The following is a 21,905-nucleotide window of genomic DNA, read 5'->3' on the forward strand; positions in this document are numbered from 1 at the left end:
ACTTACTTTATGGGTATGGGTATTTTCCCCTCATTTAAGGATGCTACATGATTGTACCACCTGAGGAAGTCAGAAGAAGGCCCTAGATCCTCTGGAACTAGAGTTGTACACAGCTGTGATCGGTCATGTGGGTGGTGGGAAATGAACCCAGGTCCTCTGCAAAAGCAGCCAGTGCTTTTAACCCCACATTGGATTTTTAAATATTCAGATGATTCCAAGCAATTAGTCAAATATGTTAATTAATGGACTTATGAATACATATACACTAATAAAACCTCTTCACATGACTTAATGTTAAATGTGACCTAATGACCTACTATATGATCATAGCATGTTATGACCTGGCATGTTTAGTAGAACATTGGGGTGTGGAGTATAGTTGAGTGGTAGAATATTTTCTTAGCATTTAGAGGAGAGGCTATAGGTTCAGTTCCTAGCCTCCAAATATCTAAATGGAAAAAAAATGTGTGTGTTTGTGCATGTGTACATTCACTGTGGACAGACTGGTAAGCATTTATTTTTGGTTGTATATAAATACACACTCATACACTACAGAGACCACAGACACACCACACACACCAGAGATACACATATACTACAGACACACACAGACCACAGACACCCCCTAACAGACACACCACGATCACACTTACCAGACACACAACCACACCACACACAACACACACACTTATACACGTCTGTCTGTGTGTCTGTCTGTCTGTCTGTCTGTCTCATGCAAACACACATCAGTCAATGGGTCAGTAAGATGGCTCAGCAGTTAAGAGTGCTTGTTGCTCTTCCAGAGGTCCTCAGTTGCATTTCTAGCATCCATGGCAGATGGGGCATAACCATCCTTAACTCCAGCTCCCGGGGGTCCTGCACCCTCTTCTGGAGGCTCCCGCACACACCACATACAAGTAAATACTAATGAAAAGAGTGACTGTGCGAAGGACTGTATTACAGACTTTGAGTGTGTAATCCTCTCGCCTTGGCCTCTGTGCCCAGTACTAGAATTTTTTTTCTAAATTTTTATTTCATTTTATTTTGTGTGTCTATGTGTGTATATGTGTGCCACTTGTGCAGGAGGCCTTAGAGGTCAGGAAGAGGGTCCTGTATAACTGGAGTTACAGCCAGCCAGCCGTCATGTGGGAGTTGGGAAGGAAACCCCGTGCTCTGTAAGAGCAGTAAAGCATTCTTAGGCACGGAGCCCTCTCTTCACTCCTTGGAAACACAGATTCAAGGCTCCATGCTGAGCCCTGATCCCTTCCTCCCCACCCCCCACCCCACGCCCTTTTCTTCTTTCCCTCTCCTATTCCCTTCCTTCTTTCTCTCTTTTGAGAAAAAGTCTCACTGTAAAGCCTCAGGCTAGCTTTGAACTTAAAGACATCCACCTGCCTCTGCCTCTGCCTCCTGAGTACTGGAGTACTGGAGCTAAAAGCATGGGCCATCACACCTGCCTGAAAATTCTTAGTTTACTATGCTAATTTCATTATCTTTTGGTACGATAAGTTACTCTGACAAAGGCAGCTTAGGGAATTATTTCTAAATAAGTAATTCACTGTTGTGTGTTTAGTTTCAGGTTACAGTCCACTTTTGCTTGGCAGTTGAGGCAGGAGAGGGTGAAGCGCCTAGTTCCAGCACACCCACAGTGAAGAACAGACAGGCATGAGTCCCACAGTGACAAACAGACAGGCATGAGTCCCACAGTGACGAACAGACAGGCATGAGCACCCACAGTGAAGTACAGACAGGCATGAGTCCCACAGTGACGAACAGACAGGCATGAGTCCCACAGTGAAGAACAGACAGGCATGAGCACCCACAGTGAAGAACAGACAGGCATGAGTCCCACAGTGAAGAACAGACAGGCATGAGTCCCACAGTGACGAAAAGACAGGCATGAGTCCCACAGTGAAGAACAGACAGGCATGAGCACCCACAGTGAAGAACAGACAGGCATGAGTCCCACAGTGACGAAAAGACAGGCATGAGTCCCACAGTGAAGAACAGACAGGCATGAGCACCCACAGTGAAGAACAGACAGGCATGAGCACCCACAGTGAAGAACAGACAGGCATGAGTCCACGAATGCTCACTACTCACTGCCCTCCTCCACCGTTATCCAGCCCAGAACCTGAACCCAGGAGATGGTGTCCCCCCATCAGTTAGCACAGTCCAGGGGACATCCGGTAACCACACCTACAAGCCAGCTCTGTGTAGACAGATCCTCATGGACACTCCTGCCAAGTAATTCCAGCTGGTGTTGAGTTGGCAAAGCCAACCACTACACACATGTATTTTACACCAATAGATTATAATTTTAAAAGAGGGCTGGTTTGCTATACCCCTGTGATTTTGTGTATCCTTCAGTGTGTATTGGTGCTTTAATTTCAAAAGGGTCTATTGTATCTTTGCCATAGCTGCTATATTATTAAAATATTATAAATGATATTTTAATATCATTAAACATTTAAGTTCCATGTAAAAGAGGTGATACTACTTTACAATAAATTTGATAGAACTACTTAATATCTTAATTAGTATGACATGCAATTATGTATTATATAAAGTGATAAGGAAAAATTATAGATTTGTTTCAATTATAAATATCTCTTTCCTTAGCTCTACTTAGAAGTTATAACCCAATTAGAAACATTTACTCTTTTAACCTCTAGCTTTTAGTTGCTATAAGAAGCAGATTATTTGGGATTAACTAGTCAAAGTAATACAAAGAACACAACTGTTTCCCTTACTATTTAAAGACTTATTTAATATCTTTGTTTTGAAGCAATAAAGAGTAAGTAAATAAGGCTTTTCAAATTTTCATTTCAGTTGCTTTTGCCAAGAGTCAGCTATTTGACGTTGGTTACTGACAAAGTGAAAAAGCACTTTCAGAAGGTTCTGAGACAAGAAGATGTTAGTGAGATATGGTTTGAATATGAAGGCACACCCCTGAAATGGTGAGTGAACTTTTCTTCTTCATTAAGCACTAAGTGTATGCTAGTTTTAAGAAGGTATAGTTTCCTACAACCGTTGTGGAAAGTTCTACAAAGAAAGAAGGCCAGTCAAGGTAGCTGTAATCCCAGCATTCAGGAGGCTGAAGCAGGGAACTGCCACTTAGAGCCTGCCCTAGAATACATCATACCAGGAAAGCCAGCACCATACAGCAGGACCCTCTCTCAAAAACAAACAAACAAACAAACAAACAAAAAACAATGCTTTGTAGACAATAGTCTGCCTTGTTCAGCATGTTCCAAGCCCCAGATTCAGTCTCTTAACATGTCAGAAACCAGGCATTGTGCGGCACACCTGCAATCCCAGCACTCAGATGTGGAGGCCAGAGGATCAGATGTTTGTCATCAGTGGTCACATAATGAATTGGGCCTAATCTATATGAGACCCTGTCCTTGTCCTCAACTCTACCCCACTCCACTCCACTCCCTCACTCCCCACAAACACAGCAGAAAGAAAAAAAAAAAAAACCTCTGCCTTCCCAAACAGTGCCATTAGAGATGGGGACCCAGTGTTCGAATACCTAATGTTGGGTGACATTTGTCATTTAAACCTTCCTAGAAAGGGGGGAGACCTGCCTTCTGTTTGGATGAATGGATGGATGATTGGATGATGTATTAATGTATTTTCTTTGTTAAAAAGATTGTTTTTTAATTTTGTGTATGCCGTGTGTGTTGGCATGTGCGGGTGAGTACAGGTGCCTGCCCGTGGAGGACAGAGAAGGAAAGCAGCAGATAGATACCCTGCCACAAGAGTGGCAGTGGCTAGGACTCACTCTGTGCGGACGCTGGGAATTGATCTTGGGAATCTCTGAAAGATCAGGATGTTTTGTTTCGTTGGTGTGGATGTGTGATGTCCATATAGGTCAGAAGAGAGTCTTGTGTGGCCTTGTGGGGGAGGACACAGTCTTGGATCCCCTGGAACTAGAGTTACAGGTGGTTTTGAGCCACACTTTCAGTGCTGGGAATCGAACCTGGGTCCTCTGCAAGAGCAAGCGCTTTATTCTGCTGAGTTGGCAGCGATCTTTCCAACCCCAGTACGTGTGCTTAAATGCAGAGATTATCTCTCCAGCCCCATACCCTGGCTTCTGTGCTATTTTTAAAGATTCTTCAAAACTCCTAGATTTGGGTTTATCCATGTGCAGATAAGGTTTTGATATTTTCTGTTATTGAGTCTTATTTATTGTATTTCCAAAATATTTAAAGTAGAAAAGTTACAGAGAGAGGCTGTGGAAGAGGTTGAAATACACTGGGATCCTGCATTCATGTTTGCATGCAGTTGGATGCAGAAAGATGTTGAGCAAGGCCATTTAAATGAAATTTGAAAATTACAAATTATAAAAAATTAGAAATTTGTAAAAAATTACAAATATTCTAGTTGCTTATTTTAATTTACCCAGATTACAAAAAAGCTATTTAAGAAAAGTAGTAGACACACAGAATGTCCAATAAGTTAAGGCATAAGCCTGGCATAATGGCCATGTTTGGAATCCTAGCAGGGGCAGGCGGAGCTCTGAGTTACAGGCGGCCTGGTATACAGAGTGAGTTCCAGGACAGTTAGAGAGACCCTGTCTCAAAAACGAAAGAGATGTTATTGGTGCATAGCTAGGTTCTAGGTCATAGTCTTGAAGGCTACAAGTGCTTTATTTTTTTCCTGGCTCCCAGCCCCAGCCCCCGTGCATTTGTGTTGCTAACTTTAAGTTATCTGAGAAACAGAAGTGTTGATCCATCTGAACTGCACATTATGGAATGATTTAACCAGACAGCAGAGGGTGCTCTAACACTGCGGTTTAAGGAGTGAAGTTTGGTATCACTGAAGCAAGTCCTCATCACGTGTATGTGATACTTGCATACTGTTTCTATCCTCAGAGAACAGCCGTATATTCTCTGAAGACTCCTGTGGCAGTAAATCATGTTAATAGGTAACATGAGACCGCGTTTGCTGCTCAATAGGAGAACACTGGGTTTAACTCCCAGTGCTGCAGGGAGAGAGAATGAGGAGAAGAAAGAAAGTGAATTAGATCTTCAACATTTGAGTAAACAATTGAGAGAGTTCTTTTGTTTTGGTAATTGTAAGATAAGCATATATCTAATGTGATTTTTAAATATTGTATAAACAATTTTCAGAATGGGACTGTGGAAGTAAGAAGTTAAAACTGACTTCTGAATTGAAAAACAAACTCACACTGCTGACCTTAGACTTAGACAGGCTGCAGTGACTGAGAGCGCATTGCAGAGATGGCCAGTGCACACTCACATGCTGTGCTTTGAGAACGCGGGATGCTCTTCACCGTTTGCAAATAATGTGGACGTTACTCCCTCATCTCCATTTTTTGTTTTTAGCTTTTCATTTTTGTAACGTTGTGAGTTTTGGGTTTAAAAATTATTTTGTAAAATGGGCCTTTTCAGGGTCAGCGGTAGTACTGGACATCAGACTCAGGCTGTAACTAGGCAAGTACATCTAATTACTTGGGGTTTTGGTTGGTGTTGCCCTTGATCTACTCAATTAAAAATAACTTGTGAATCTTCAATGTGGTGATTTTTCTGCATAAGAAGCATTTATTTTTCCCTCTCTCCTTCCCTCCTTCCCTCCCTCCCTCCCTCCCTTCTTCATCCACCCATCCATCCATCCACCCATCCATCTACCCATTCACTGAATGCAGGGTTACACGTAGCCCTGGTTGGTGTCAGACCTGCTATGTTGCTGACATTAACCATTGAATTCTGGATCCTGCCTCCACTTCCTGAATGCTGGGTATTATGGACAAGTTCAACCATGCCTAGAGGGTTTCGATTTTTTGTAATAAATATCCCGAATCTGTATTAAGATTCTGTAACTGTATAGTTGAAAGACTGGACATTTACATACAAACATAATATTATCACAGACCAGGGGGATTTCATGCTCTTTAGGTGAATGTACACTTAGAAATTTCTAAATTTTGAAAACAAAAAGCAAGGGCTGGACAGATGGCTTATTGGTTAAGAGCACTGTGTGCTCTTGCAGAGGACCTGGGTTTAGTTCTCAGCATTCACATGGTGGCTCACAGCTATCTCTAATTCCAGTCCCAAGAGATCTGATGTCCTCTTCTGGCCTCTGAGGACACTACATGCATGTGGTCCACAGACATTCTTGAAGATAAAACACTCATACATTGTAAAAATAAATAAACAAAAGTTAATTTAGAAAAAAAAAAAAACAGAAACTGGCTTTAGCAACACATCTCTCAAGGTAATTGGACCAGGAGTTCAAGTCTAGCCTAAACTATGGAAGATACCATCTCAAAAACAGAACAAAACAGTTACGCTGAAAGCCAGATGTGGTTGTACACATCTGTAATCCCAGCATTTAGAAGTTAGAGGTAGATAGGAGTTAGAGGTAGTTAGAGGTGGATTGATTGCTGTGTGTTTGAGGCAGTGTGGTTAAGATAGTAGCTGATCCACCAGAGCTGCATAATAGAATTGTCTAACGTAAACAAGATATTTTTGTGTTTAAATAAACTTACAAAGAATAGGTCCCTCTTAGAAGTAGTTGGATGATAATTTAACTACAGCAGATGATAAGATTCCCGTGAGTACTTGAAACTGCTGTTGGAAATGGAAAGTTTAGAAGAAAAATGCCCAGCAGCTGTTGGGAGCGTGTGTACTGAGTGTACTGACCGTGTGTACTGCCGGCCGTAGCCAGCCGCGCAGCTCTCTTTCTGTGGTGAGCCGGTAAAGCCTGTGGCAGCGTGCGGTAAGGTGTGCTGGAAATTGGTTTGGGGATTTTAGTTACAAATTTATGTATTTTTCTCTCTTTAAGATATACCTTTCATTTTTAGGCATTATCCAATTGGTTTACTATTTGATCTACTTGCATCAAGTTCAGCTCTTCCTTGGAACATCACAGTACATTTCAAGGTATAGTTTAAATAGCCATTCCTGTTTGTTTTACTTGCGGTTCTTAATAGAGTAGATTTTTTTCAAGGAAATTATTTATTTCTCCTTTTCTTAAGACATGATCTCACTTTGTAGCTCTTGCTGGCCAGAAAGTTACTATGTGGTTTAGGTTAGCCTCAGACTCAGTGATTGTCCTGCTTAGCCAACCCTTGTGCGGGCGGGGTTGCAGGCGCTTTCTCAGTAACCTTGTGCTTTAGGATAGCTCCCACGGCTGCTCCCTCTGCCCTAACATAGTCCCAGTTTCTTCCAAGTTTTTGAGGAAACCATTTAATGTATAAACATCTTTTCTTTTTTAGAGCTGAATAATCTATGGCTTAGACTAATAACAGGTTGTAATATATAATCTATATATAATACAGTTATATTTACAAAACAGTCAAGTTCCCAGGTGTACATATGGGCATGAGAGTAGAGATTCGGATAACTGGTACAGTTGAGAAGTTCCTACGTTGATAGAAGTCTAAAGATTTTGTGAGCCTCTGTTTTGAGACACAATTCCTTGTAGCTTTGAAACCATGTAAATTCCATGTTGCATGATTTTGTCTTACTAATTGAACAGCACTTGTCACAGCTGAGCATAGGTGACACACGGAGTGGCTCTGGTGCCCAGGAGGCAGAGGTACAAAAGGCTAAGGCTTGGGCTTCATAAGGAGTTTGAGTACAATAATGAAATCCACCTTAAGAAGAAGGAGTAAAAGTAAAATTTAAAATTCCCCATCCTGGTCTCCTCCCCTTTCCCTGTGCTCCACCCCGCCTCCTCTCATGGCAGACATGTCGGAGTCTGAAGTACATCTTGCGTTACCACTAGTGAGTGGCTCTCAAATGGCAGTGGGCAGCGGAGAGGCCTGAGGAGCTTGAGAAGGTGGTCCTCAGTCAGCTCCTACAGACGCCGGCCCGGCCATCCTTCTCAGGGTGCTTCTCCTGCAGACTTTATTTGTTGGCCATGTGTATTCCCTGTACACGTTACGGCGCTTTGCAAAGCAGTGTGCTTCTAGGTTTTAGTTACCCCACAACTGTCCGTGTGGAGCCACCATCCTACTAGTGTACATGAGTTTCACTAGCCATGGTGTGTCCAGTGGGCAGTTAGGGTGCTGTGAAAATAAGACCAAGGCAAACAGACACAGAGATCAGTGTTGCCTAACAAGCCTGGCCTCTTGGTTTTAGAAATGCAGAATAATCCCAGGCTTAAATTTTAACAATTTGCTATAATTAATAGTCCGGAAAAGTCATAGCCACCACGCTTCCAGGGCGGATGTCCAGTGTGGTTACTATAGCAGCCTGCTAAATAGGCCTGACTTTTATAGCAAGTGTGATGGGACCGCATTAAAACAGGCACATTTCATTTTTCTTTTTAATTTTTAAAATTTTATTTATGTGTGTCTGTGTGTACTTGTGTGTGTGTGTGTGTGTGTGTGTGTGTAGGTGCAGCACAGAAGAGGGTGTGGGCCCCTTAGAACTAGAGTTGTAGGGTGTGGGAGCTTTCTGGTATGGTTATGGACCTGCTCTCCGGTCCTCCCCTCCCAGAGCAGTGAGTGCTCCTTCCTACCCACTGAGCCTCCCGGTTGGTTTCCATCTCATCAGATTAACCTGCTGCTGCACATGGCATAAGCATTATCGCCTTCCATGGCCGCCACGTGGTTTTCTGCTCTTGATTTTGTTTGGCTGTTTCCTTCCTATCCAGGATGTTTTTACAAATGCTGTGTGACTTCTCACAGTCCCACAGCACTGCAGTCAGGTCCCCGCGTCTGCAGTCGCTAACATAGGAGCCTCTGTCTGCTTTCTTCCCGCTGACCCCATCTGCCTGCCCCTTGGGTTTTTCAGCAACTGAAAGAAAAAGCTTTAGTGTGGCCCTGTGTGTGTTAAAGCGTAAGCACTCACACAGTAAATACTGAGATCCTGCTGCGCACTACCAGCGCTGCTCTAGGAGTTTGGGATATACGATTGAAGGACACAAAGACACTCACAGTAAAGACACTTCAGCCTATTTTAGAGCCTGTTTTAGAGGTTATAACTGACCCAAATATTATTAAAGAAATTGAAAGTAAATTGCAGCTCAATATCTTTTATGGATATGGATATAAAAGTCTTCAATAAAATTAGCAAAATGAAGCCAGCAGTAGCTAGAAAAGAACAATACACACATTGCTGAGTTTATCCCATGAATACAGGATTGATTCAACACTCAGTCATCAATCAGTGTAATCCATTACATTAGCCAAATAAAGTAGAAAAGCCGCACAGCAGAATCAGTAGAGGAAAGAAAGGGGTTCAGTAAGCAGTGCCAGGAGAAGCCAAGCAGGCTGAGGGTAAAGACAGCTTACCCAGTTTGACCAGCAGCCAGCACGGCAGAAGTCTTTCTAAATGATGTTTGTTTTAAAAATGGTTTTTGGAGCTGGAGAGACGGCTCAGCAGTTAAGAGCACTGACTGCTCTTCCAGAGGTCCTGAGTTCAATTCCCAGCAACCACATGGTGACTCACAACCACCTGTAATGGGATCTGGTGCCCTCTTCTGGTGTGTCTGAAGAGAAGCATACTCATATACATTAAATAAACAAGCAAACGAATCTAAAATGAAAAAGAGTTAAGACTTACTCTATGTGAATGAATATTTTGCCTGAATGAATGTGTGTTGTTTGCTGCCTGGAGAGGCCAGAGAAGTGTCACGGCTTTCAGAACTAGACTTACAGATGGTTATGAGCAGCCATTTGGATTCTGAGAACCCAGCCTGGGTCCTCTGCAAGAACAGCAGAGCCATCTCTTGACCACTGAGCCATCTCTTCAGACCCCTAAATGATTGATTTGAATCAAGAAGAAGACAAGGACACCTGACCCTGCCCTTTATATAAGCAGGTCTGCTACAGTCCAGCATGCTTTCCTCAAAACAAAACAAACAGACGAAAACCCCACTGTTTTTTAAAATTGTGTAGTTAAAAACCACAGGACTTTCAGGGATAAGTCCAAAGCCTTTCTGCAGCACAGTTTTACTCAGGCAAGTGGCTAAGAGGTATGTAAAGGCCGCAGTAAGGAAGGCAGTTCAAGTTGAAAACAACCAAAGGTTGGACATGTCAGCTGGGAGGCTGTGGGCGCTATTTGGAGCCAGAGGTTGTGATGGCTGGCTGGTGTTTGTGAGTGTGGCTGCCCACATGAATGTTTCTAACATGGAGGCTTCGGACATCTCCGTTGCTCCTGAGATCTGTTCAGCTGCGTACAGAATGCTGCATGCACCTGCTCGTTCTCATGGATGATATTTGCATATGTACACACACTCCCCTTAATGCTCATCCTCTTACCTCATGGGTCACTTGCTTTGGAACAAATGCAAACGATTTATACAGAAAGTTCGCAGAACTTATGAATTACCAATAAATACGTGAAAGGTGCCTGTCATCTTTAGTCATCAGGGAAATGTAAATGAAAACCAGAGAGTGAGATTACACATCCTAGGATGACTGAAATGAAGAAGGCTGATGATTGATACCCGTGACATTGAGCCCAGAGCTGGGAAGGTTGCTGATGAGAGCCCAACACTGCCCTGTCACTGCAAGAAAGTAGTTCAGCAGTGCTCAAATGCCATTATACATACAGATAGATCTCTGTGGACAGCATTGCCGTTTGTAGCTGTGTATTGACAAAGACGAAAATGTCTGCTAGGACCCTCGCATATTACTGTTCTCAGCAGCCCTATTAGCCAAGTAAAAATTGGAAATAATCATGCTAGCAATGGGGTTTCCAGATTAAACACAGTAGTCCTCCTCGGACACCTTAGTAACAGAAAGGATTCTGATGTGTGCAGTCAGTCACACTGTTTCATACATGACCTTATTTGTGAGATGTTATTATAGACAAAACTGGTGCTAAAAATCAGGTCATGTGAGTGGTTGTGGGAGTAGGGCAGAGGGAGCCTGCTGCTCAGGACATGAGATGACTTCTAGTAAACTTCAGGGTGGGGAGGGAATAGTAGTTGCAGTTAACGTTTGGGGAGGAATGAGGGGATGTGGTTGTTTATCTTTTGCAATGTTCTCTATCTTGTTTGGTTGGTTGATAGCTATTCAAAATTCATCTAACTAAAACTTCCTATTATGTATGAATCATAAATAATTTGACTTATTTAAGAAAGATACTGAGAAGTGAGGTCATTTTCTCTGGTTTATAGACTATAGGAGTTCTATTACCAGGTATGTTAACAGGCATTATAGTTCTGGCCAGAATTATTACTACAGAGTCCAGTGTAGAGACAGGGTAAACTCAACCTCCACTTGGTGGGTGAAAGGGGAAGTGTCCTGGATGACCCCCAGGCTGAGGCTGAGGCTGAGCATCAGATGTGTAAGTGATAGACAAGGAGAAAGGAATGTTCAGATGGTTGGTGTGAAGACAGATGAGAGGTATTGCTGGAAGAACTGAAAGAAATGTGGACAATGGAGCTACTTGAGTGTTTGGAGCAGGGTGTGTGTGTGTGTGTGTGTGTGTGTGTGTGTGTGTGTGTGTGTGTGTGTGTAATAAAGTTGGAGGGTGGGGCAGGTTAGCAGATTCTTGATGACTTTGGTTATATCCTAAAAGGTCTTAAATTTTGGAAGGTCACTGTGACTCTCAGTTCAAAACCCTTAACGCTGTAGAATTCTAGACATGTGCCCTTGTTAGCTTAAACTACTGACTTGTGGCCGCCTGGAGACAACAGAGAGGGGGTCGGAGTTGAAGGATTGCCCTGGTCAAGATGGCTGTGCACAAGTATGTTGGGGATTACCTTGATTGTTGGCTGACTAGAGGCTCCACCCGCCATCCCCCGTGGGTGGCACCATACCCTGGGCAGGAGGTACTAGACTGTATTAGAAAGCTGCTGAGGAGGAGCCTCCCAGTTAGAGAGCTAGCACACACCTAAAAGGCTTATGTGAATTTGTGGTGATAGATCGTAAGAGTTGTAGCCAAAGAGAAGCTGAGTTTGGAGTTTATGTTTGGCTTTAGATAGGTGTTCTCAGTGGGAAGAATGTCTGTGGAATGCTCCTAAGCGGGGAGGATGAGCGAAGTTATTCTACGGGAGTCTCTAAAGAGTAGACAGATAGGACCTAGGAAACATGATGAGAAAAAATATCCTATAGATTGGTTAAAGCTAAACTTGTAGGCAGAATTAGAATCTTAAAAAAAAAAAAAATGAGAAAGTTAACATTACTTGGTGTCTGATACACTTAATGTTAGCATTGGCACATTTTCATTTTTTCTTTTGTATTTTAAGACAGGGTTTTGTTAAGACTTTGTTAAGACTTTGGTTGGCCTGCAAACTGCAAAACCAATGACTTTGAATTCATGGTCCTCAAATGTTGAAATTACAGGCAGCGTCCCCATGTCTGACATTTAACTGCTGTCGGCTTTTGGGTCGTGGGTGGGGAGGCACAGGGGTGGGGTATACGTTTGCATAGCCCACGCTGGCCTTGGGTTTCCATCCCTCTTGCCTCTGCCGCCTGAACCTCCAAGTATAACAGGCATGGAATTACTTTTCTCAATGTATTCTTTCTTTTCTTGAAAAATAATACATTAGAAGAAAAATGCCCTTCGCTCCCAGCCCTTTTATGTATACCAAAGTAATTTTGGGAAACTTTTTATTTTTATTAATGTAAATGTATAAACTATGACTTTATATTTTTCATTCTAAAAGCTGTGTCTTCTACTAGAGATAATGGTAACCCAACAGTGAGAGCTCATGTCTAATAAGATATTTGATTCTTATATGACATGAAAGTTTATTGCTTAGTAGTTTTTAGTAGTCTCAATCTTGTGGTATTGCCAATAGATTGATTTTTTTCACTTACTTGTAAGTAGTGCTTTGATTTAATGCTGTTCAGTTACTTATAAACCCATCTAGATACATTGCAGTCAGTCAGTGAATATTCTAATTAACGCAGTCATAATCATTAAAAGGAGGCTCTAAGAATGTAGTGCATGGTAGAACACACAAAGTCCTGGCTTTGGCCCGTAGAATGTGGTAGGGAGTGTGTGTGCATAGTACTGAGAAGACACCCCACACCTCAGATGGTCCGATTTCTAAAGGAATCTTCCTGAGTATCCTGTCAAAGTGAAATTAAATTTACTTTGCCTTGCTTTCAATTTGGAAAATAAACGAGAGTGAACATGGTACCACACTCGTCTGTGAGTTTGTTTGGATCAGGACGATATGTACGTGTGCACAGTGGCTGATGCACATTGGGAAAGATGGAGTTGTAGCGGATCAAGAGTCTGTTTGTAATGTCACTGCGGTCTTTTACCCTCACTTGGGTCAATGTGAAAGAGACGCCTCACGGTGGGGGCGAGCCTCGCCAGGAGGCCGTGGCGGCATCTGTCACTGCGGTATGTCCATCCATCCTTCAGCTGCCTTGGCTGTATACGGAGCCCAGTTCTCTGTTCCATTGCTGCCCTTCCTTGTCTCCTAAGTTCCTATCATTGAGGATGTCAAAGCCTCCCTAGATTGAGCTGGGCCTTCTTCTGGTTCCAAAGGCCACGCATTTGTGATTGCTGCTGTCAGTTATAGGTGTCATACATGTGACATGCTTAGGAACATACAAAAGATAACTTCACAGATGAGCATTATTGAGAACAGTACAGATTGTGTCAAATGGGCAGTACTTATTAAATTAATTTTTAAAATATTTGTAGCTATCATGATAACGAAATATGGCATGCTGTGAACACAGGTGAGCAGGGAAATGTAGTTCTCCTGAGAAGCTAATTTATGTCTGCATACTTTGTGTTTCCTTTGATAGAGTTTTCCAGAAAAGGACCTTCTACACTGTCCCTCCAAGGATGCGGTTGAGGCTCACTTTATGTCGTGTATGAAAGAGGCTGACGCCTTAAAGCATAAAAGTCAAGTGATCAACGAAATGCAGAAAAAAGACCACAAGCAGCTCTGGATGGGACTGCAGAATGGTGAGTGCGCGGCGCTGCCTCCCGATCTGTGTACAGTAGTACATGCCCGTAGCCCCGGCCTCCAGACCCAAAGCTGCACAGCAGCTACTCCTTCAAATCCGCAAAGTCCTGTCTTCCATCTCAGCTTGCCAGGGTTACTGTGCTCCTGTTCTCTCGCAGGCTGGTCACTTAGCTTATGACTTGAGACAGCATCAACGGTTTTGTTTAGCTTTTGAAGAAAGTGCACGGTCCTCATTCCTTAGGCATGGCTCTTTGGATCATAGTTGGCAACTGAACATGTCCTGAAAGGTCTCCGCTCAAACCAGGGCTCCAGCCTCGCCTCCTCTTCTTCACAGTAGTACGTTGTTTTGTGCTTGGCGTCTCCCTCGTCGTGCTGTGAGTGGACGCTGCTCCTAAGGCCATAGCGTGGCTGTGAGAGAGGCTGCCTAGCGGCCAGAAGGCCTGGCTTGATCCTCAGCAGTGCTCGAGCTGCATGCCGGGGCCTGTGTTCAGAGGTAAGACAGGTAGATCAGAAGCTGGCGGTCATCGGCTACACAGCAGGTTCAGAGCCAGTCTGTGGTACGTGAGAAGAGGGAGGTTCAGAGAGGAAAAGAGGGGGAAGAGAGAGTCAGTGAGGCAAGTAGAGAGAGGGAAAAATACTCCTGCATCTGCATGTCTGTCTTTTGGAGATTGTAGCCTCTTACTTTTGGTTACTTTGATTGTCCTGTAATGCTTGCAAGTTGGTTCTAGAGACGTGACTTTACCTGGATCCAGGATATATGGTTAAGCAATACCAATTTCTTAATTACATTGTTCAGATAGTAGCTACTGGGGCATATTAACCATGTAAGTATATAAAATACAATTTTATTTGTTGCTAGTTTCTGTGTGTATATGTTTGTATGCACATGCTATATCTGCATACGCGCACATGCCACAAGTGCATGCTTGTGTAGGCCCACGATAGGTGTGGGATCCCTGGGACTGAAGTCAGCAGCCATGGTGAGCTGCTGGAACCTGAGCTGTGGGTGCTGGGGCTTAGCTCCAGTCCTTTGGGAGGACTTTAACCACGTATCCATCCCTCCTGCCTTCATTGCTAGCATGTTAGTGTGAGCATCATTACATAATGACAGAGGTGCTCCTGATAGGGGACGTCACATCTTAGCGTCTATTGAGTAACCGCTCTGCATTTGCCATTCACAACATAGACAGCAGAGCATGTGGTGCTGCAGCTTCCTTGTGTGCTTCTGGCAATAGGAGGGGATGGTGCAGACACTGCACTGCAGCTGCGGTGCGCCCCAGCCTGCAGACGGTGAGCACTGTTGACTGGCAGCAGGAGGAACCCCGTGCAGGAAAAGTCATGAACCAAGTGGGGAGAGCAGACAAGGCTCGGAGTAAGTCAGAGTGTTGGTGCTCAGAGACAGTGTAGGAAATGAAAGTTACAAGTAGAGAATGTTTAGCCTGATTAGAGCAAATATTTTGCTGCGGATAGGTATAGCAAAGGCAGTGTCACATAACTTCCCTATGCTTTACGAAGAAATTAAATGTGTGCCTGTGGAGTGTGTTTGGGGAGCAGTCGCTTGTGCATGCTTCTGCAAAACCAAAGGTTGACTGGGTCTCTTTCTCCATTGTTTTCACCTCACTCGCTCAGCCAGGGCTTCACTGAGTTCAGAGCTCTCCATTTAGACACCGCTGGCCAGCAAGCCTGGGCTCTGTCCTTAGCGGCGGAGTTACAGGCCCCTTGTACAAGAGAGACACCGCTTCTGCAATTTCTCTTTTGGTTTCTTTCTTTGTTTCTTTCCTTCCTTTCTTCCTTCCTTTCTTTTTGAGACAAAATCTCACTGTTCAAATTGTTAAACTCAGCCTTTTAACTTTGCTATTTATGAAATAGTAGCAAATAGAGTATTCTAATAATTTGAGAGAGACGTGCAAATGATGCAGTGAGCCCTCCTGCCTCCCCGTTCCGGATGGCTCAGTGCCTCCTGCTCCAGCCTCCCAAGGGCCGGGATTGCAGGTGCAGGTGCGTGCCAGCCACCTGCCACATGTTTGAGCCACATGCCACTTTCCGGTGTGCATGGGTAGTTAGGACAGTCCTGTGTCCTGGCCCAGAGGAATGTCCACTGTAACGTCCTTCTCGTTGACTCGCCTGCACTGTTGCCCACCTCAGTGTGTAAGGCACATATTTTATGATGTATATGGTAATCATATTTCTCATCCTTCTGTTAGATTTACATTTGATATGGGCTACATGTAATTGTCACAGTTTCATATTTGGAATATATAACCTGGTAATGACACACTTTTTTCCCCATCAAAAATTGTCACCTCATAATAAAAGGATTTATAACCTCAAAAAAGGAGACTGCATGCTTAGTTGTGGAAGTGGCACATGCCAGTAAACACAACACTTAGGGGTGGAGGAAGCTGCAAGAGACCCTGCCACACCGATGCTGGGGCTTGAGAGAAAAGAGCAAAGAAAAAACTGACTTCAAGTAGTCCCAGACCTTGAGGGCAGAGACAGGAGAACCAGGAGTTCAGGGCCATCCTAGCTATATAGTCAAGTTTCAAAGCAGATTGGACTACATGAGGTCTATTTTTCAGTATCACTACATGCACACATACACTCATACATGCACGCACGTGCACACACACTCACACGTGCGTGCGCGCACCCCCCACACACACACACATTATGAATTAGAGCATCAGAGCCAGCCTCAGTGGGTAAAGGCACTTGCCACCAAGCCTGACAGCCAGAGCTAGAGCACTAGATTATCCTCTCCCTTCATGCCATGGTAGTGCAGATAGACACGTAAGGATGCCGAGGTGAACTGTGGAGTGTTGGTGAGGGTGGATGCTCCCTTGTCTTTCTGTCTGGAATACTGTCTCTCCTTGTCTGGCTGTTGAACTTCTGTGACCTTACATTTTCTGTTCGGTCATCTTTTGTAGGAAGCCGCCTGTTTGTAGAATTAGCAGTGTGTATCTAAGTTGTCCTGACATTGCACAGAAGGTGTGGTCCTCCGGCAGCTGGAGCCACAGAGCCAGCTCCCGGACTACAGGCGGCAGGGTGGGGCTCCTGCACTGTGTAGGGGTGCTGGGGTGTTGCCCTGTACACGCTCTTTGTTCTCTGGTGTGCCTGCACTGCTGTTTTCTGTATTGCCCTACAGAATGCTCAAGGGGTTGGCATGTATCTTACATTTTTATCCTCAAAACATGGTGTTATCTTACAGAGTAAAAGGGATAAATTTTTATTTACTTTTTTTTTTTATCTCTTTCTCACATGACTAGGAAATACTATTAAAGTGTTTCATAGTGTAATATTCTTAGTTTAAATTACTTATGGAAATGGCTTTTTATATTTAAGGACCTTTTTTTGGTAACAGGGTCCTGATTATGAGGTAATAGAGCTGTTGTCACCTTTTTGTCGATGTAGTTGTAAATTTGTCCAAATGCAGACAAAGCAGGTGGCCACTGTTCCATTCAGCGCTGCACCTGGAGAACAGCAAAGCTAAGCACAAGTTTCAACGATTTTTGAATACTTTCAAATGCTAATTTTAATGTCGAAGCTCTCTGAAGGAGAAATAAGAAAAGCTTATGAAACCAAGAAAACTCATTTAAGGCATAAGGTGCCTTTCAGTTTTTTTTATGGGCTTTCATTTTAGATACGAGAATGCACCACCTCTCTGAAACAGTTAATGGTCACAAACAGAAAAGAAAGTAGCATTTTTATTTATGGGAGTCATCGATTCATGTGGAGGGTTTCTGTTGATCATCGCATTGTATGGGGAGATTTGAGAAATTGTTAAAGATAACAAGGCCAGCACAAGGCTCGGCTTCTAGCCAGTCTTCTCCTTTTTGTATACCTACTCCTTTTTGTGTTTGGGTTGTTGAGACAAGTAGTTCAGGCTAGACAGATGTTTAGAACCCTGCCTCAGCTTCCAAGCAATGGGATTGTGAGTGTGCGTTACATGGCCAGAGAGAATCAACACTTTAAAACAATGGTTTAAAATTCTATATACTTGCAGATAAAAGCAAGATTTAGCTGTTAAATACACTTAGAATTTTCATTACTTATAAAATATTGCTAGACTTTTTAGTTAGCTTACAGTGTACTATTTACACACACACACACACACACACACACACACCCCTCGATTGTTTTTCCTTTGTTGAGACAGGGTTCTAGTATATTCTGGTTTCAACTTAGGATCCTCCTGCCTCAGTCTCTCAAACGTTGGGATTGCATGCATGTACAAACACACTTGCCTCCAGTTCACCATTTTTAACATAAAACTGGTTTTAAGAGGAAGTAGGAATTATGCAAGACAAGCGGTATTTTAGAGGCCTGTGTGCTTAAGGCAGATGTTTATATTTTTACTGTGCTGTTTTTATTAGTCTGAGCACTGGATTGACTCTGTTCATTTCTGTTCTACGGCTCCACCTTTTACCTGTGAGCCAGTCAGATCAGTTTTCTCTCTGGAGCTCCCTTATAATGCAAAGGCAGGATTCTAGTAACTGAATTTTTTTTTTCTTTTTTGTCAGTGATTTTCAGGAGTGCCTGAATGAAACAGAGAAAGGCATTTTTAAACGCATGCGATGTGAAGTTACTAAGACTAAGGTGGCTGTAATGGAATTTGAATTATAAAGGTTACGTTCTAAGTGTCTTTGCCAGGACATTGAAGGCAGGCCCTTCCAGGTAGTAAAATGAGCTCAGTTTTCAGTCAGAGCATTTGCTTATCTTAGCTCCCCAGTCACCTTCCCAGTGGCCACTGATTCAGAAAACACCTCACATCGGTTTTATAATCCAACACTTAAGCTCCTTACATATTCCTTAGTATCTACTTTTAATTGGTGTAGGTATATGTGGGTATACCTGGGTATACCACATGTGCAGGTCCTTGGGGGGGGCAGAGATAGCAGATCCTGTGGAACTAGGATGATAGATGGTGGGAGTGGCCCAATGTGCTCTCCTGAAGCACCATTCCAGGCCATGTTTGTTTGTTTGTTTTTGCTACTTTAAGATCGTTTACTATTAGTGTATGGTGAGCATCTATGTATGGGAATGGCACCCTGAGTAAGGGCGCCTACAGAGTCTTGCAGAAGGAATCACATTGCCTGGCACTGCGATTATAAGCATCTGCAAGGACTGGAAATTGAGCGCTGGTCTCCCCAAGAGCAGAGAGCAGTCTCAGCTGCTGAGCCGTCTCTCCACCTTTGTTTTTAATGGGTCTTCATTGTCTTAACACATGCACTTTTGCTTTGGTAGAGTGTCTGTGGGTGTGTCTATGTGAGTGTATGTGCATGGATTGATGCGGTTGCTCTTAGAGGTCACTCCACAGGTGCCAGATCCCCCGGGACTGGAGTTAGAGCAGCTCTGAGCCACCCTGGGTGGGCGCTGGGAACTGAGCTTGGATCCTCTGGAAGAGCAGTGGTATCCACTCTGGTTACTCATCCATCTCTCTAGCGCTTCCTTTTTAATCATTCTGTTGTGTGCACATGTGAGTATGCACAGGGTGGGTAGTGTAGGCGCTGCAGTGTGCATATTCAGGTCAGAGAAGAGTGGTGGGGAGCTGCTGCTTCCTTCTAGGGCCAGGCTTGCCGTGTGACTGCACCCTTGAGCTCTCTTACCGGCCCTCATGTAGTCTTGATTTCTTATACTTTTTGCCTTTCCTAATGAAACTCTTGCTTACCTGAAGATACATGAGTATAAAGCTCATATCTACCGATGCAGAGTCCCACATCTCTGACCCAGCAGAGCGCTGTTTGCATTTGACCGTTTCCTCCTGTAAGAAGAAGTTTCTCTTTTTCTTTGCTGTGGCCGTATCTTCACAACCATCGTGTTTGTGTGGCTCATTCGCCCGCCATGTTTCTTTTTGTCAGCTCTTCTTGGTTTGGGCCTTCCTGCCACTCTGCTCTGACATTTCGTCTCTATGATCTGCTTCCTTTTATGGGCGTTATGAAATGTAAATTGCTCAAACAAATAGTTACTGATTGCATAGTGTGTGATCTGTGCTTTAGGAGCTAGAAATATGCAGGGAGCAAAACTCCCCACCACTCTTCTCTGACCTGAATACGCACACTGCAGCGCCTACACTACCCACCCTGTGCATACTCACATGCGCACACAACAGAATGATTAAAAAGGAAGCGCTAGAGAGATGAATGAGTAATCAGAGTGGATACCACTGCTCTTCCAGAGGATCCAAGCTCAGTTCCCAGCGCCCACCCAGGGTGGCTCAGAGCTGCTCTAACTCCAGAAATGCTATCCTTGAGAAGTTTAGATTCCAGTGGAGATACAGACAGTCAGTATGCATGGGTTGTACATGCAGACACACGTGCAGGCTGGCCCACAAACCTTAACTGATGCAGTGGCGTTAGAGGAAGACTGAAGATTCAGGAACTTAGCATTTATCTGGAGTTAGAGTGTCATAGGCAGGTGGGGACTAGGAACAGCAGGGCCAAGGACACTCAGATTGGAGAATTCTCAGTGTTCACAAAACATGATCGCAAGAGCAGGGAGGGTTGGTGCTGTATTTACAAACTCTGCTCTGTCAGTGCGCCTGCCCGTATTTTTCCCTGATTGCTGAGGCATTCACTTGTAACACCTTTTGAACTTACAAACACCTTTATTACTCTGTGGGAACCGTCCGGATCACAGGCACCAGAATCAAAGCTCTAGCCAACTCATGTCTAGTAAGTGCTTGTCCTGTTTCAAAGACCCTACCCTGCTGCTGCGTCCTCACGGCGGGAGACAGACTGGGATTCTCGCACACGCATGCGCGCACACATGCACACATCCACGCACGCACGCACTACTTTGAAAGTGCTAACGTGTTGAGACCGAGCCAGTAGACTTGTGCTCTTGCATTGAGGTGGCTAGGGGTGGAAGACTTCTGTAAAGACAAGGTGAGCTCTGAACGGTGAGAAGAGCCAGCTGTGTTAGAGAGCCCTGATTCAAATACAAGGCAAGAAGGCTTGGTTTGGGCCTCAGTTTCTTTACATTTCTACAACAAAAGTACCATAGGCCCAAAACAGTAAATATTGACCGTATCTATTTCTGGAGACTGGGGAGTATAAGATCAAGAAAACTGCAGAGCCAGTGCCTGTGTGGGGGAGGGGTTCCGGTTTGGAGCTTTCTTCCCTGAGTGCTCACGGTGGAAGCACCTTGGGATCTCATCCCACTGGTAAAGGCTCAGCACCAGGCATAACCATCTCTAAACATCTCGGCCACTTAATACCATACAGCCTTTGGGACATGCCTGGTGAGAGGTTGGGCATGATGATTTAGTTCACAGCGGGTAGGTTCCAAAAACTGACAGAAGACTGCTATGTCCCAGATGTAGTTTCACAGGAGGAAAGGACAAGTTAATGATTTGGAGGAATGGGAAGGTTTGAGGGTGACGGGAAGAGCCAGTGGAGGAGGGCTTGGCCCAGAGAGAACTGAAGCAGCCTGGATGCTGAATAGAAGGCGGAAAGGAGGGGCAGGCGCAGAAGTGGGGGATGTGGTGGCGACGGTGGGTAGAAAGACCCCTGTGGCTGAGGGTCACTGTGAAGGTAGAATTAGAGTGAGTGGAGTGAGGAAATGCTTATTTTGGGATCCTGATGCTATCTATGCACTAAACTGTGAAGTATTAGATAAAGAGAACATAGGTGTGGCGTGGGCAGCAGAGCAGAGGGGAGCTCATCGTGATGGCTCTCAGTTTGAGCTGTGCGAGGCAGCCACGTGGAGATAGAGTAAGTTCTTGCGTGTGACAGTGGATAGAGAGAGTGCAGTAGACTAGGACCGGCATGCAGCGTCTGAATTCATGCACTGTTCCCTTTCACAAACAGTGCCTATTTTGTAATTATCTTTTGCCTGTCATAGTTTCTGGTTGCAGACCAGTGAGTACGTTTAGCCTACATGTATCATTGAAGAATCTACAGCATAGTGAGAAAGTTGTTTAAAGTTTTAGCCTCTAGAATGTCCACTTAGGTTTCATTGTAGAATAAACAGGTGGTTTATTCTCCATATGTGTTTTTAAATTTTTTAATTAATTTTGATGTTGATTAAATTTTGAGGCAGGG

General features: G+C 44.0%; 1 protein-coding gene across 3 annotated transcripts in view; it reads left to right on the plus strand.

The window, feature by feature from the left end:
- Positions 1-21,905, plus strand: part of Atg5 (autophagy related 5) — a 100,649-nt gene that overhangs the window by 16,148 nt on the left and 62,596 nt on the right. For 2 of the 3 annotated variants that reach the window (XM_052163930.1, XM_052163929.1), the window contains exons 3-5: positions 2,833-2,960; positions 6,833-6,911; positions 13,700-13,862. In XM_052163930.1, the coding sequence (XP_052019890.1) occupies positions 2,833-2,960; positions 6,833-6,911; positions 13,700-13,862 (370 nt within the window). Of the gene's footprint in view, positions 1-2,832; positions 2,961-6,832; positions 6,912-13,699; positions 13,863-21,905 lie in introns of those variants that run through there. The other variant, XM_052163931.1, reaches the window with a different exon arrangement.

The sequence above is a fragment of the Apodemus sylvaticus genome, chromosome 19 (genome assembly GCF_947179515.1).
Source record: "Apodemus sylvaticus chromosome 19, mApoSyl1.1, whole genome shotgun sequence".
NCBI classification, from domain to species: domain Eukaryota; kingdom Metazoa; phylum Chordata; class Mammalia; order Rodentia; family Muridae; genus Apodemus; species Apodemus sylvaticus.